Genomic DNA, 15,791 nt, shown 5'->3' with positions numbered 1-15,791 from the left:
GACCCCGAATAGTCAGAGCCATCTTGAGAAAGAAAAATGGAGCTGGAGGAATCAGGCTCCCTGACTTCAGACTATACTACAAAGCTACAGTAATCAAGACAGTATGGTACTGGTACAAAAACAGAAATATAGATCAATGGAATAGGATAGAAAGCCCAGAGATAGACCCACACACATATGGTCACCTTATCTTTGATAAAGGAGGCAAGAATATACAAGGGAGAAAAGACAGCCTCTTCAACAAGTGGTGCTGGGAAAACTGGAAAGCTACATGTAAAAGAATGAAATTATAACACTCCCTAACACCATGCACAAATATCAACTCAAAATGGATTTAAAGACCTAAATGTAAGGCCAGACACTATAAAACTCTTAGAGGAAACGTAGGTGGAACACTCTATGACATAAATCACAGCAATATCCTTTTTGACTTACCTCCTAGAGAAATGGAAATAAAAACAAAAATAAACAAATGGGACCTAATGAAACTTAAAAGCTTTTGCACAGCAAAGGAGATCATAAACAAGATGAAAAGACAACCCTCAGAATGGGGGAAAATATTTGCAAACAAAGCAACTGACAAAGGATTAATCTCCAAAATATACAGGCAGCTCAATATCAAAAAAACAAACAACCCAATCCAAAAATAGGCAGAAGACCTAAATAGACATTTCTCCAGAGATATACAGATTGCCAACAAACACATGAAAAGATGCTCAACATCACCAATCATTAGAGAAATGCAAGTCAAAACTACAGTGAGGTATCATCTCACACCGGTCAGAATGGCCTTCATCAAAAAATCTATAAATGATAAATGCTGGAGAGGGTGTGGAGAAAAGGGAACCCTCTTGCACTGTTTGTGGGAATGTAAATTGATACAGCCACTATGGAGAACAGTATGGAGGTTCGTTGGAAAAGTAAAAACAGAACTACCATATGACCTAGCAATCCCACTACTGGGCATATACCCTGAGAAAACCGTAATTCAAAAAGAGTCATGTACCACAATATTCATTGCAGCTCTATCTACAATAGAAAGGACATGAAAGCAACCTAAGTGTCCATTGACAGATGAATGGATAAAGAAGATGTGGCACATGTATACAATGGAATGTTACTCAGCCATAAAAAGAAACGAAATTGAGTTATTTGCAGTGAGGTGGATGGACCTAGAGTCTGTCACACAGAGTGAAGTAAGTCAGAAAGAGAATAACAAATACCGTATGCTAACACATATATATGGAATCTAAAAAACAAAAATGGTTCTGAAGAACCTAGGGGCAGGACAGGAATAAAGACGCAGACGCAGAGAATGGACTTGAGGACACAGGGAGGGGGAAGGGTAAGCTGGGATGAAGTGAGAGAGTGGCATTGACATATATACACTACCAAATGTAAAGTAGATAGCTAGTGGGAAGCAGCCTCATAGCACAAGGAGATCAGCTCGGTGCTTTGTGACCACCTAGAGGGGTGGGATAGGGAGGGTAGCAGGGAGACGCAAGAGGGAGGGGATATGAGGATATACGTATACATATAGCTGATTCACTTTGTTATACAGCAGAAAGTAACACAACATTGTAAAGCAATTATACTCCAATAAAGATGTTAAAAATTTTAAATGACTAAAGTATTAAAAATAACTATAATTAACTTATGTTATTAGATACACAATATAAAGAGATATAAACTGTGACATTAATAGCATATAATGTGGAGGGAGAAGAGGTAAAAGTATAGTTTTTATATGCAAGTGAAATTAAGTTGTTATCAGCTTAAAGTAGACTCTTACAGCTATAAGATATTTTGTGTGAGCCCTATGGTAATTGCAAAGAAAATACCTATAGAAGTTACACCACAAAAAGAGGAAGGAGTCAAGCCTAACAATACAAAAAATAAAACAAACAATCCCCCCCCACAAAACCCTAATGAAGCACAAAGATGACAGCAAGAGAAAAAAAAGGGACAAAAGAACAAACAGAAAACAGTTAAGAAAATGACAATAATAAATCCTTCCCTACTAATAATTACTTTAAATGAAAATGGTTTAATGTTTCCAATAAAAAAATTTAGAGTGGTTGTACGCATTAAAAACCAAGATCCAGGGCTTCCCTGGTGGCGCAGTGGTTGAGAGTCCGCCTGCCGATGCAGGGGACGCGGGTTCGTGTCCCCGTCCGGGAAGATCCCACATGCCGCAGAGCGGCTGGGCCCGTGAGCCATGGCCGCTGAGCCTGCGCGTCCGGAGCCTGTGCTCCGCGACGGGAGAGGCCACAACAGTGAGAGGCTCGCGTACCGCAAAAAAAAAAAAAAAAAAAACCAAGATCCAATTATATGCTGTCTAAAAGAAACTCACTTTAGATTCAAGGACGCATATATGTTGAAAATGAAGAGATGGAAAACGATACTCCAGAGAAATGGTAACTAAAAGAAAGCAGGAATGGCAATACTTATATCAGAAAAAATAGAATTAAAGTCTAAAATAGTCTTTAGTGGGACCTCCCTGGCGGTCCAGTGGTTAAGACTCTGAGTTTCCAATGCAGGGGATGTGGGTTGCATCCCTGATCAGGGAACTAAGATCCCACATGCCGTGCAGTGAGGTCAAAAAAATAAATAAATAAAATAAAATAAAATAATTTTTTTTAAAAAAGTAGTCTTTGGAGACAAAGAAGTCAAAACACAATGATAAAAGGGTCAATTCAATAGTGAGATGTAACAACTGTAAATATATATGCACCCAACATCACAGCACATAAGTATATAAAGCAAATACTGAAAAATCTGAATGGAGAAGTTGGCAGCAATAAAATATTAGTATAAGACTTCACTATTTTCACTCTCAATAATGGTTAGAACATCCAAATAAGAAAATAACAGACTTGAACTAAAGATCAAATGAACTTAGACATATACAGAACTTTCCACCCTCCAGCAGAACACACATTCTTCTCAAGTGCACATGGGACATTCTCTGAGACAGATCACGTTAGGTCACAAACAAGTCGTAACAAATTTAGGAAGATTGAAACCATACCAAGTATTGTTCTGACCAAAATAAAGGAAACTAGAGATCAATAACAACAATAAAATGAGAATTTCACGAATACTTGGAAACTAAACAGCACACTGTTGAATAGTCATTAGGTCAAGGCAGAAATCCAAAGGGAATTTCAGAAATATCTCAGGACAAATGAAAATACAATATACCAAAAATTATGGGTTGTAACAAAAGCAGTATTAATAGGTAAGTTTATAGTGATAAAGGCCTACATTATAAAATAAAAATATAACAAACAACATAACCTTACACCTCAAAGAACTGAAAAACAACAACAAAGTAAGCTCCATATTATCAGAAGGAAGGAAATAATAAAGATTAGAGCATAATTAAATCAAGTAGAGAATAGAAAAATAACAGAAAAAAATCAACAAAACTAAGAGTTGGTTTCTTAAAAAAAGATAAACGAAAATGACAAACTTTAGCCAGACAAACTAAGCAAAAATGAGAGAGAAATCTCAAATAAATAAAACCAGAAATGATAAAGAAAACATTACAATGGGTGCTTAACATATAAAAAGGACCAAAAGGGACTCTTATGAATAATTATATGCCAACAAACTGGATAATCTAGAAGAAACAGATAAATTTCAAGAAACATACAACTTACCAAGACTGAATCAAAAAGAAATAGAAAATCTAAACAGACCAATAACAATTAAAGAGACTGAAGGATTGAAGCCTCCCTATGAAGAAAAGCCCAAGTCCAGATAGATTCATAGGTGAATTCTACCAAACATTCCAAGAAATAATTCCAATCCTTCTTAATCTCTTCTAAAAAATAAAAGAGGGAACACCTCCAAACTCATTTTATGAGGCCAGCATCACCCTGATACTAAAGCCAAACAAAGATACCACAAGAAAAGAAAAGAAAACTACAGGCCAATAACCCGAATTAATATAGATGCAAAAGTCTTCAATAGGGCTTCCCTGGTGGCACAGTGGTTGGGAGTCCGCCTGCCAATGCAGGGGACGCGGGTTCGTGCCCCAGTCTGGGAGGATCCCGCGTGCCGCGGAGTGGCTGGGCCCGTGGGCCGTGGCCACTGGGCCTGCGTGTCCGGAGCCTGTGCTCTGTGGCAGGGGAGGCCACAGCGGGGAGAGGGCTGCATACCGCAAAAAAAAAAAAAAAAAAAAAGTCTTCAATAAAATACTAGTAAACCAAATTTGAAAGCACACTAAAAAGACTATACACCATGACCAAGTAGGATTATCCCAGGGATGCAAGGATGGTTCAGCATTTACAAATCAATGTGATATACCACATTAACAGAGTGAAAGATAAAAACCACATAATCATTTCAACAGAGGCAGAAAAATAATTTAACGAAATTCAACATCCATTCTATAAAAACTGTCAACAAAATAGGTATAGAAGGAATTTACCTCAACACAACAAAGGCCAGATATGAAAAGCCACAGCCAACATCATAACCAATGCAGAAAAACTGAAAGCTTTTCCTCTAAGATCCAGTACAAGGCAAGAATGCCCATGTACGCGGGCCTCTCACTGTTGTGGCCTCTCTCACTGTGGAGTACAGGCTCCAGATGCGCAGGCTCAGCGGCCATGGCTCACGGGCCCAGCCGCTCCGCGGCATGTGGGATCTTCCCGGACCGGGGCACGAACCCGTGTCCCCTGCCTCGGCAGGTAGACTCTCAACCACTGCGCCACCAGAGAAGCCCATCTCACCACTTCTATTCAACACTACTGGAAGTCCTAGCCAAAGTAATTAGACAAGAAATAGAAATAAAAGCAACCAAATCAGAAAGTAAGAAGTTAAATGATCTCTGTTTGCAGATGACATGATCATAGATGTAGAAAACCCTAAAGATTCAACAACAACAAAAACTGTTAAAACTAATAAGAAAATTCAGTAAAATTGCAGGATACAAAGTCAATGTACAAAAATCTGTAGTATTTCTATACACTAACAATAAGCTATCCATAAAGGAAATTAAGACAACAATCCAATCGACAATAGTAGCAAAAAGAATAAGATACTTATGAATAAACTTAACTGAAGAAGTGAAAGACTTGTACACTGAAAACTCTAAAACACTGATGAAGGAAATTAAAGAAGGCACAGATAAATGGAAAGACATCCTACAGCAGAAAAATCTTTAAAGCAGTCAGAGGTAAAAAGACACAATCTATAAGGAAGCAACAATAAGACTTATGATTCATTCTTCTACAGAAAGTCTATAAGCCAGAAGACATTGGAATGACATCTTAAAGTCCTGAAAGAAAAGGTTTGCAAACCTAGAATTCAACATGTACCACAAATATCCAACAAAAAGCAAAAATAAAACATTTTCAGATGGGTGGGGGGAAAGAGAGAGAAAGAGATAACTTATTGTCAGATCTACACTACAAATAACATCAAACAGAGTTCTTCTTCTTAAAGGAGAATTATCCCAAACGAAAGCATTAAACTTCAGGAATTAATACATTTTCCTGGAAAGAGTAAATGTTGGGCAAATAAGAAGTATTATTGACAATTTTAAAACAATAAAAGGATTCATATAAAGCTGAAAACTTGGGAAGAAGTACAACTAGCAAAATAAAGATGTACACTGTAATTTCTAGGCAAACCATGTAAAGGAATAATAGAATAATATGTATTAAAAGCTGAGAGAAGAACAGGAAAATAAAAAAAATACTTAATCCAAAAAAAGACAAAAATAAAAAAAAACAGATGAGAGGTTTTTGTCTCTAAGCAATGGTAGAGTAGCTTAGTCAGACTAACCCTCTCACAGATGCAACGTGTAAAATCTGGACAAAATATTAAAAATTAAGTATTTGAAGGCACTGAAAAGTAACCAAAGCAGGAGATATAAACAGAAGAGCAGTCTCCTCTTTCTTTTCTTTTTTTTTTTTCTTTTTTTGCGGTACACAGGCCTCTCACTGCTGCGGCCTCTCCCACTGTGGAGCACAGGCTCCGGACGCGCAGGCTCAGCGGCCATGGCTCATGGGCCCAGCCGCTCCACGGCACGTGGTATCTTCGCGGACCGGGACACGAACCCGTGTCCCCTGCATCGGCAGGTGGACTCTCAACTACTGCACCACCAGGGGAGCCCGAGCAGTCTACTCTTGAAATAGAATTGCAACTGGAGAGATTTTTGAGTTTGCAGCATTCTTCCGAGGACTGGTTCGTGCCCCGGTCCAGGAAGATCCCACATGCCACGGGGCAACTAAGACCGTGCGCCACAACTACTGAGCCTGCGCTCTAGAGCCCGTGAACTGCCTGCCAATGCAGGGGATACGGGTTTGACCCCTGGTCCAGGAAGATCCCACATGCCACGTAGCAACTAAGCCCGTGTGCCACAACTACTGAGCCTGCGCTCTAGAGCCTGCAAACCACAGCTACTGAGCCTGCATGCCACAACTACTGAAGCCCGCGTGCCTAGAACCCATGCTGTGCAACAAGAGAAGCCACCATAATGAGAAGCCCACGTACTGTGACAAAGAGTAGCCCCCACTTGCTGCAACTAGAGAAAGCCTGCATGCAACGAAGACCCAACACAGCCAAAAATAAAATAAATAAAAAATTTTTTAAAAAACTAGTAATAAATGTAACAAAAAAGGTACAAAATGTGTACACAGAAACTTATAAAACTTTAAAGACATTAAAGAAGATATAAACAAATGGAGAGATTTCCTATGTTCAACTGTACAAAACAATTGATGTAAATATGTCACAAATCTACCTAGTCAATGTAACTGCAATCAAAATCCTTAAAGGGTTTTTTGCGGCACTTAAGCAGATTCTAAAATTTGTATAATATATTAAATGATTTAAAATCACCAAGACACTGTCAAAGAAAAAGAATAAAAGCAAGGTGGCTTACCCTGCCAAGTACTTAATAGGATATTATAATATTAGGACAGTATAGTGGATGTAGGGACAGACAAATTGACCAAGAGAACATAATAGGGATTCTAGAAATATGGCTATACTTATACTTAGTAATATGCTGGAGGTGGCATGGCAGATCAGTGGGTGAAAGTGGAAACTATTCAGTAATTGGAGCTGGGTAATGTGGCCATCCACATGGAACAAAATGAAATAGTACTCTTACATCACCACTGAGATGGATCAAGGATTTAAATGTTAAATGTAAAGTGCAAAACCCTAAAACTTTTAGAAGAAAATGAAGGGAAATATCTTTCTAACCTTAAGGTAGAGAATGATCTCTTACACAAGGCACAAAGAGCATTAAACCAGAAAATTAAAATATCAAACTACTAATTATCATAATATGCCTTAAGAAAAGAGAAAACAAAAGCCACAAACTTGGAGAAGACCTCTGTAATCTGTAATACTTATGGCCAAAAGAGCATTTGGATTCTAGAATCTCCTACACATCAGCAAGAAAAAGACAAAAGCCTAATAGAAAAATGGGCAAAAGACAGAATAGGCCTTTCATAAGTGATAAAATACATATGGCCAGTAAGTATATGAAGATATGCTCAACCAAATTAATAACCAGGGAAATGTAGACGCAGAGAGATACTATTTTACACCTATTTGAGTGGGAAGAAGGAGGATGAGAAGAAATGAAGAGAAGTTTGACAACTGGAGAAGATGTGGCATTTGTAACATATTGTTGTTGGGAGTAAAGTGACTCATTTACTTCGGAAAACAATCTGGCATTATCTTATCTTATTGCTTGAATATTCACATACTTCCTGACCTAGCAATTCTACTCCTAGGTGTGGACCCAGGAGAAACTCTTGAAAATATGCACCAGAAGACTGAACAAGAATATTCAAGGTAACGCTGTTTATATGGCAGAAAATGACACGTTGTCCATAAACAGTAATAACGAAAACAGATAAATCAGAGATTCTGAGTAATGGTGGCCTTTCTTCAGTAACTGAATGTATGAAGCTGGGTCTCAATCTAGATTTCCCAGCAACATGATGTACTTCCTTTTTTCTTTAAACTAAATTGAGTTGGGGTTCTCTTGCTTCCAATTAAAGGAGTTCCTATTACACCAAGAAAAGTCTAATCAAAATCTGAAAAATTAGATTTTGACATATTCAATGCTAAAAACACCAAAGCATTCCCCTGAATGCCAGAATATACTTTGATGATAAGTTTCAAAATAGAGCTGATGTGAAGAGAAGATTTGAAAATACTCACACCAAGTCCAAAGAAACCAGAATTAAATTATCTGTAAGGTGATATCTCTGCTCCTGACTTTCCAAATTCTTATATTTATACAGAGACCAATCAAGGGGTATAGGTGATAACATACTTTGTTGAAGGTTCATCTCTTCAAATGACCTGGAAAAATCTTAAAAAACAAAAATCACTTTCTCAATTTGTCACAACTAAATGCTTAGTGTATCAACAAAATGCTTAGTATATCAAAAGTCTGCTTAGAAATGACCCCATTTTTCCAATAGAAATATTGTTAGATATTGTGCTTAGATTCCCAAGTCAAACATAAGTTATAAATTTATTCCTTGAGGCTGTTGAAACACACTATATTGAATACTAATAGGAAAATGCGTTAATAGTAATTGAATACGTTACCATATAATTGGGTTCATTTTAAAAGCAATTAAAATTAGAAGACATGATGGCTAGTGGAGAGCTGAATTTTGTGCAGATTCTAAGGAAGAACCTTGCACTTTCAGAGATTTTTAAGTTGCTAGTGCTGGTCTAATTTCATTGGAGGCTTTTCTTTTCCAAAAATCAGATGAAATACCAACACTATCCTTTTCTTATCAGTCCAATTTAGGGTTACACGTTGATTCACAAACGGAAGAGACAGGAGAGGAAGAGGGAAGAGGTTCTAGGGGAAATAAATGCAAAGGTGTAAAGAAAGATGAAGGAGCAAGTAAATAAAAGAGGCAAGTGTTCCTGAGAGAGAGAAGTGGTCAGTTACTGAAACCGAGCTCAGAAGGGAAAGGGAGAAGGAATTCACAGGCTCTCCTTGAAAGTGAGTAGAAGTGACAAGGAAGAAAAGCAGGGTTAATTGGATCTTTATACCAGGCAGTGCTACAGAGAGGAGGTAATGTGCTTTCTGTATGGAATAGCTAACTTCTAAGTGGGTAGAGATAGTGAACTACGATTGTAACCACCAGAGATTAGTAAATTAGGTGTTGAAATTTGAGGACTATTGATGTTGCCCCAAATCCAAGAGAAAAAAAAAGCTTTGCCATCCCAGCCAAATATACCCTTATTTCTAATCCCCCTTCCTCACTTGGTTCAGGATCCAGCATTAATTGGCCCCATTCCTCCACGGTCAGCTGCATCACTTGATTATCTTTCACATGCCAGGAATTTGGCTTTTTGGCAAATACTGCACAACAGAATAGCTCTATTTTGAGCGCACAGACGTATCCACAAAGACTTCCTTCATCATATACTTCAAGGAATTTGCATGAATAATTTATCTTCTTCATCTCTATACAGAAGTGATAGACAGGAAACTTGCTAATGCATTGTTCTATTTCTTTTTCTATCTTGTCAAGGTCACTCTTCTCTGCTTTAAAGCCAGTTACTTCTTGATTTTTTTCACTTAAACCAATAAACAAATATCCCCCACGAGTATTTGCAAATGCAGAAACATATTGAGGGAGAATATCTTTAATGCGTTGTAACAACTTTTCTGTTGAGTAGTCTTTCATTTCAACATGTGTGGATTCAGTAAAGGTGAGTTTTTCTCTGTACCTGAGTTGCATCCTATTAAAAAAGTCAGCAGCCAAGGCCTTCATGCTACTTTCTTCTTGTACATCAAAACGGTACCTCTTTGGAGGTGATTTAGGTATTAAAGAAAATCCCTCTCCAGTTTCTAGCCTGTCTTTGAGGAATTCCAGTGCAGCGGTAGCATTCATGACTTTTACAGAGGTTATATCTCTTTTGTACAAATTGGAGCTCAAGGTGGCAATCCTCAACCCAGAGGTTTCTGAGCTCCACGATTTGACAAAAATCAGAAAACATTTACCTTGCTGCATAAAGTCTAAGTATTTAGAAACAAACGAAACAATATTGGCAAAAGAATTTTCCAAATCTAATCCTATTCCATCTTTTTCATAACTATAGTTTTCATTCTCAATTTCAGCCCTGCACACGACCCCTCCAGAATTCAGCAAAGCAACCACAGGTTGTGAGACGTTTTCATTCTGCTTTTTTCTCAATTGACAATCTTTCATTTTTTTTTCTATTCTTCTCCCCGAAAGTGACTTTTCCCACATCTAGAACCAGCTCAGCATAGTTAGTGTCCAAAACAACACGGATGGTCATTTTCCTAGAAGCCATTCAACTTCCAAGCAGAAATTCTTTTCTGTAAAACAGACAGAGCCATTTAAAATAGGACCTGAGCAAAAGAGATAGCAAATTGTGTATTGTGAGGCAAACCCAACAAAATTCTTTATTTTGTTTTATCCTATATTCCACTGGATGCCATGATAAGGATACAGATATAAAATAGGTTTGGGGGACATATTCTGAACTGACGATAATGATAATGATGATAAGATGATAGTAATTTCTACTCCTGTCAAATTTTCCAAATTTTTGCCATAGTTTTATATGATCCTCTTCTAATTGTTTTAATCTAATTTTTATCTGTGTTTATATCTCTTTTCTAATCCTTAATATTATATAACTTGCTTCTCTCTTCTTTTCTTAAATAAGCCCCTGAGGGGAGCCTATCTATGTTTCTGATCTCAGTGAACCAAATTTTAGTTTTATATATTACATATACTTTTATTTTTTAAATAATTTCAACTTTATCTTAATTATTTTCTCTTATTGGGGAACCCCTTGGGAAAATTCTCAGTTGGGAGTCTAAAGACATCTAGCAATATGCCATTTTAATAATTTTTCCTTCTTGCAAGGATGAGTTAGATTCATAAATTTTGGCCATTGATCTTAAGCAAGGTGGGCCAAGTCACTATGCCCTTTTTCTATCAGATATCCACATATTTTCAATGAGGTAAAATTCTTATATACAAAAACATCTGCTTTAGGTGTAAGTATCCCAAACCCATTAACCCTGTCCCTTTAAGGTCTGCTGGGATTACGGCTTTGTTATAGATGGCCTAGAGACAGCTGAGAGAAGAGTTCATCACAGGTAGTGATCACTACACTTGGAAAGGATACAAAGAAGGTTAGAATACTCCTGTCCACTGCTGGATCAGTATGCTGCAGAGACTCAGCTGTAGGCTGTGGATACACCTCAGTCTCTATAAACTTCTGATCATATGTAAACAGCTGTATGGACTGAATGTTTGTGTCCCTTCAAAATTCATATGTTGAAACCCTCCCCTACCACATGATGGTATGAAGAAGTGGGGCCTTTGGGGGGTAATTAGGATCAGATGAGGTCATAAGGGCCGAGCACTCATGAGTAAGATTAATGCCCTTGTATGAACCTCAAGAGAGGTTGCCTCCCTTCTCTACTCTCTACCATGTGAAGATACAATGAAAAGTCTACAACCAGGAGAGGACCCTCATTAGAACCTGACCACACTGGCACCTTGATCTTGGACTGCCCAGCCTCCAGAACTGTGAGAAATAAGTTTCTGTTATAAGCCAGCCAGTCTATGATATTTTTACAATAGCAGCCAGAGCTGACTAAGACAGCAACAGTAAATTTGGGGCTTCAGATGATTTGGACAGTTGGGGTTAAACCAAGAGAATTTCTTTGTTGATCATGACCATTCCATACAGAGGAAAAAAAGCAACAATATATTCCACAGAACACTTAGTAAATTACAGGGCCTAGACTAAGTGTTCAGTAAATGTCACCACTCCAAATGCCCCAGAGTAGTCACCACCCCCCGTGAAACTTGGGGCCTCTGTGCCTTTGCCCTCTCCCACTTTTGTCACCTGAAAACTCCTCGCATCCTTCCTAGAAGGCCCATGTCTATCCTCTTCTCAGGGCTCCCACAGAACTTTTTATTCATGCTGGGCCCTAATCTTACCATAGATCTAGAGAAATCTTTAGAAACAGAGTACTGAAGTGTTTAGAGTGGTTGTTTTCAAACTACATGAAATCTGGTGGGGGCTCCTAATCATTTAGGACACCAGGAGGAAAGGCCTGGGGCCTCGTTCCTGCCATGGACTCTGAACCTCGGTGGGTGCAGAGCACTCTTCCTGCTCTGGAATGTCTTCCATGAAATTTTCTGAGCCCTTCCAGTGCCTGGGCCGACTAGAGAAAGCCCACGCACCAGCCAGGGCCAGCAGTGTCATCCTGGAAAGGTGCCCAAGCCTGGACAACACTCTATGGGTCCAGGTCCCCATTTCTTCTCTTTTCAGTGCTCTATGGCCCTTTACCCAAGGAGCCCTGGGACTCATATCAACGTGTTGTCCTGGGACCTCATGGCTGAATCCTGGTTCTGGAGAATAGCCTTGTGCTATAAATTGAATGTTTATGTGTCCCCAAAATTAACATGTTGAAACCTAATCCCCAGTGTGATGGTGTTTGGAGATAGGGCCTTTGGGATGTGATTAGGTCACAACGGTGGAACCCTCACAAATAGGATAAGTATCCTTATAAAAGATTCCCCAGAGAGCTGCCTGACCCCTTCCACCATGTGAGGACAGAGAAAAGACAGTCATCTATGAAACAAGAAGTGGTCCTCACCAGACACCAAATCTGCTGCAACTTAATCTGGACTTCCCAGCTTCCGTAACTGTAAGAAATAAACTTCTGTTGTTTATAAACCACCCAGTCTATGATATTTTTTTATAGCAGCATGAACAAACTAAGACACCTGGTAAGTGGATCACCTCACTGGCTGAAATTATTTCTTTCGCAGGATTGAGACTGGATTGCCAGAATGGTGCTAATGTTCTGATTTTAGTTAACTTAAATTATTTTTATTGACAGAAGCCCCACAAAAAATTATTTGCCCAGGTAGAATTCACCAGTGAAGCCATCTGGTCCAGGAATTTTCTTTTTTGATTACTGGGTTTTTGATTACTGATTCAATCTTCTTACTAGTTATAAGTTGATTCAGATTTTCCATTTCTTCCTAATTCACTCTTGGTAGGTATGTTTCTAGGAATTTGTCCATTTCCTCTAGGTTATCCAATTTGCTAGTGTACAATTGTTCACAGTATTCTCTTATAATCCCTTTTATTTCTGTAAAATTGGTATTAATGTCCGTTCTTTCATTTTTTATTTTAGTTGAGGGTTTTTTTTTCTTCATCAATATAAAGGTTTGTCAATTTTGTCGATTAAAAAAGCTCAGTTTGGGCTTCCCTGATGGCACATTGTTTAAGAATCCACCTGCCAATTCAGGGGACACAGGTTTGAGCCCTGGTCCGGGAAGATCCCACTTGCCACGGAGCAACTAAGCCCGTGTGCCACAACTACTGAGCCTGCGCTCTAGAGCCCGCGAGCCACAACGACTGAGCCCGCAAGCCACAACTACTGAAGTCCGCATGACTAGAGGCCGTGTTCCACACAATGAGATGCCTGCACACTGCAACGAAGAGTAGCCCCTGCTCGCCACAACTAGAGAAAGCCCACGCACAGCAACAAAGACCCAACACAGCCAAAAATAAACAAAATAAAATAAAAAATTTTAAAAGCTTTAAAGAAAAAACCTCAGTTTCATTGGTTTTTTTTCTATTGTTTTTCTATTCTCTATTTCATTTCTTCTGCTCTAATCTTTATTATCTCCTTCCTTTTGCTAACACTGAGTTTTGTTTGTTCTTTTTCTATTAAGGTATAATTTTAGGCTGTTGATTTGAGATCTTTTTTCTTTTTTTTGCGGTATGCGGGCCTTTCATTGTTGTGGCCTCTCCCGTTGCGGAGCACAGGCTCCAGACGCGCAGGCTCAGCGGCCATGGCTCACGGGCCTAGCCGCTCCGCGGCATGTGGGATCTTCCCGGACCAGGACATGAACCCGTGTCCCCTGCATCGGCAGGCGGACTCTCAACCACTGCGCCACCAGGGAAGCCCGAAATCTTTTATACTTTTGACTGTGGGGAAAATTCTTTCTGACCTGGATTGGGGATTTAGTCTGTGCTGTTAGCTATTTTTAATGGGAAAGGGGAAGGCATTCACATCTCCTTAGTTATGCCAGACTGCAGGTTCGTGGGAACTGCACAGAAAGGTAGGACAGGAGTGACAGGAACTACCTTCTGAGGAATAAAAACCATAGTTCATTCTTTGCCCTCCTCCTTTAACACTGTGTATTTAGTTTAGAAAGGCGTGGTTCTTATCTCCCCCCCACCCCCGCCCCCTTTAGGTTATAAACTTCGGCAGGACACTAACAGTGCCTGGTTTCTCCTTCTGGATTTAGAAGACAGTTCATCAGTGTCTGGTCAGCCACATTTTAACCAGCAGAACCTGTTCCTTAACTCCCCTTATTTAAGGACCCCAGGCGTGCAGGGCACCCCCAAGGAGCTGCACTTGCCTGACCTGTCCCTACAGCACCCTGCCCTTCCTCCCTTCCTAGTCCATGCCAAACCCCAACTTCCTCTCCCCAGGCTCTTTAAGGCGCTTCCCAGCCCACGCATGGGATGACGTACTGCCCTGACCTCAAGTTCCCAAGTGTCCTGATCGCAAGTCCTTAACAGTCTGTGTAGTTTTTTGGTAGATGCTGCTACTGAGACAGGCATCACAGAGCCAAGGCTCCCAGATCGAAGATAACAGCCGAGGGTCTCCCCGGGAGCGGGGTGGACGGGGCTGTGTTGGCTGCACCCCACCTCGTCAAAGAGCCAGCAGACTAGACTTAAAAGGGATAAGAAGCTGAGGTTCCGATATTTGGCAACGGAGAGGGGACAAACTTACCCAGGAGCGCTGCTCGGGATTCGCAGGATTCTTAGGGGAGCTAGAGGTCCCCCGTTTGCGAGGAGAGCTGGTGCACTCCAGTTAAGGCGGCGCATTCAGCCAATGGTGACGCCGCTCCGCCCCCGAAACTTTCCGCGAGAAGCGACTGGACTTTAAACACGTGACTCAGAGTGGTGGCAGGAGATTTCTCCTTTCGTATTTGGTTATCTGTATTTTCTATATACTGCACGGTAAGACCAAAAGAACGAAGCGCATTTAAAGAAAACAAAGAAAGAAAGAAGTGGGCGAAGCCCGCCTTCCGGTCCCCGTCCGCGCGCTCTACACCAGCTAAGCGGACCCAGGTCCGGGTCATTTGGCGCACTGGCTTCCCGAGCGGCGGGCGGCCCTTCCCGCCCTTTAGAGCGGCAGCCAATCAACTTTTGAGGAAGTGCCCCCGCGCGCTGTGAGCTCCCCTGAGCTTTCGCGCCACTGGCGTTTTTTTTTGCCCCCTCAAAACTGAAGAAGGATCAGGGCTTCTGGCGGGGTGATCCTACTCGGGACTTTCCAGCTCTACTCTCATTCCTTGAGCCGTACTACTGTCCCGTGGACTAAAAGCGCAGTAGCCTCTAGGGACCGGGCGAGAGCTGTTAGTGCACGGAAAGGACGAAAGGGGAGAAGAGCGGTCTGCTCCGCGGGAGGCAGATTCGGACACACAACCCCTCGTGGTATAAGGAGCACCTTGGGGCCATCAGGGATAATGAGTCCAGAACTGGCTCCAATGGCTTCTCTCAGGACATAAAGCTTTCCTGACACTTTCCTTTTCTTGGGGCCCCTTTTTTATGGTAATTATGGTAATGGATATTTCTGCAGCTCATCAGGTCTAAAACCTGTCTTCAGAACCCACAGACATTGAAACGCACAGAAACCTTGTTTTAAAACAGAGAGAAAGAGAAGGCGGGAGGGGGAGAGAAGGAGGGAGGAATGCCTAAGGAAC

General features: G+C 40.4%; 1 protein-coding gene across 1 annotated transcript in view; it reads right to left on the bottom strand.

Moving 5' to 3' along the window:
- The window catches only part of SLFN12 (schlafen family member 12), a 17,186-nt gene extending 6,839 nt beyond the window's left edge, over positions 1-10,347 (bottom strand). The window contains 3 exon segments of the mRNA XM_024769348.1: positions 8,233-8,353; positions 9,269-10,226; positions 10,228-10,347. Of these exon segments, the coding sequence (XP_024625116.1) occupies positions 8,233-8,353; positions 9,269-10,226; positions 10,228-10,326 (1,178 nt within the window). The 5' untranslated portion in view covers positions 10,327-10,347.
- Positions 10,348-15,791: the final 5,444 nt, after the last annotated feature.

Source organism: Neophocaena asiaeorientalis, unplaced genomic scaffold, assembly GCF_003031525.2.
Source record: "Neophocaena asiaeorientalis asiaeorientalis breed wild unplaced genomic scaffold, Neophocaena_asiaeorientalis_V1.1 scaffold1136, whole genome shotgun sequence".
Taxonomy (NCBI): Eukaryota; Metazoa; Chordata; class Mammalia; order Artiodactyla; family Phocoenidae; genus Neophocaena; species Neophocaena asiaeorientalis.
Note: the sequence above shows the minus strand (reverse complement) of the source record. Positions and strands in the feature narration are given on the sequence as shown.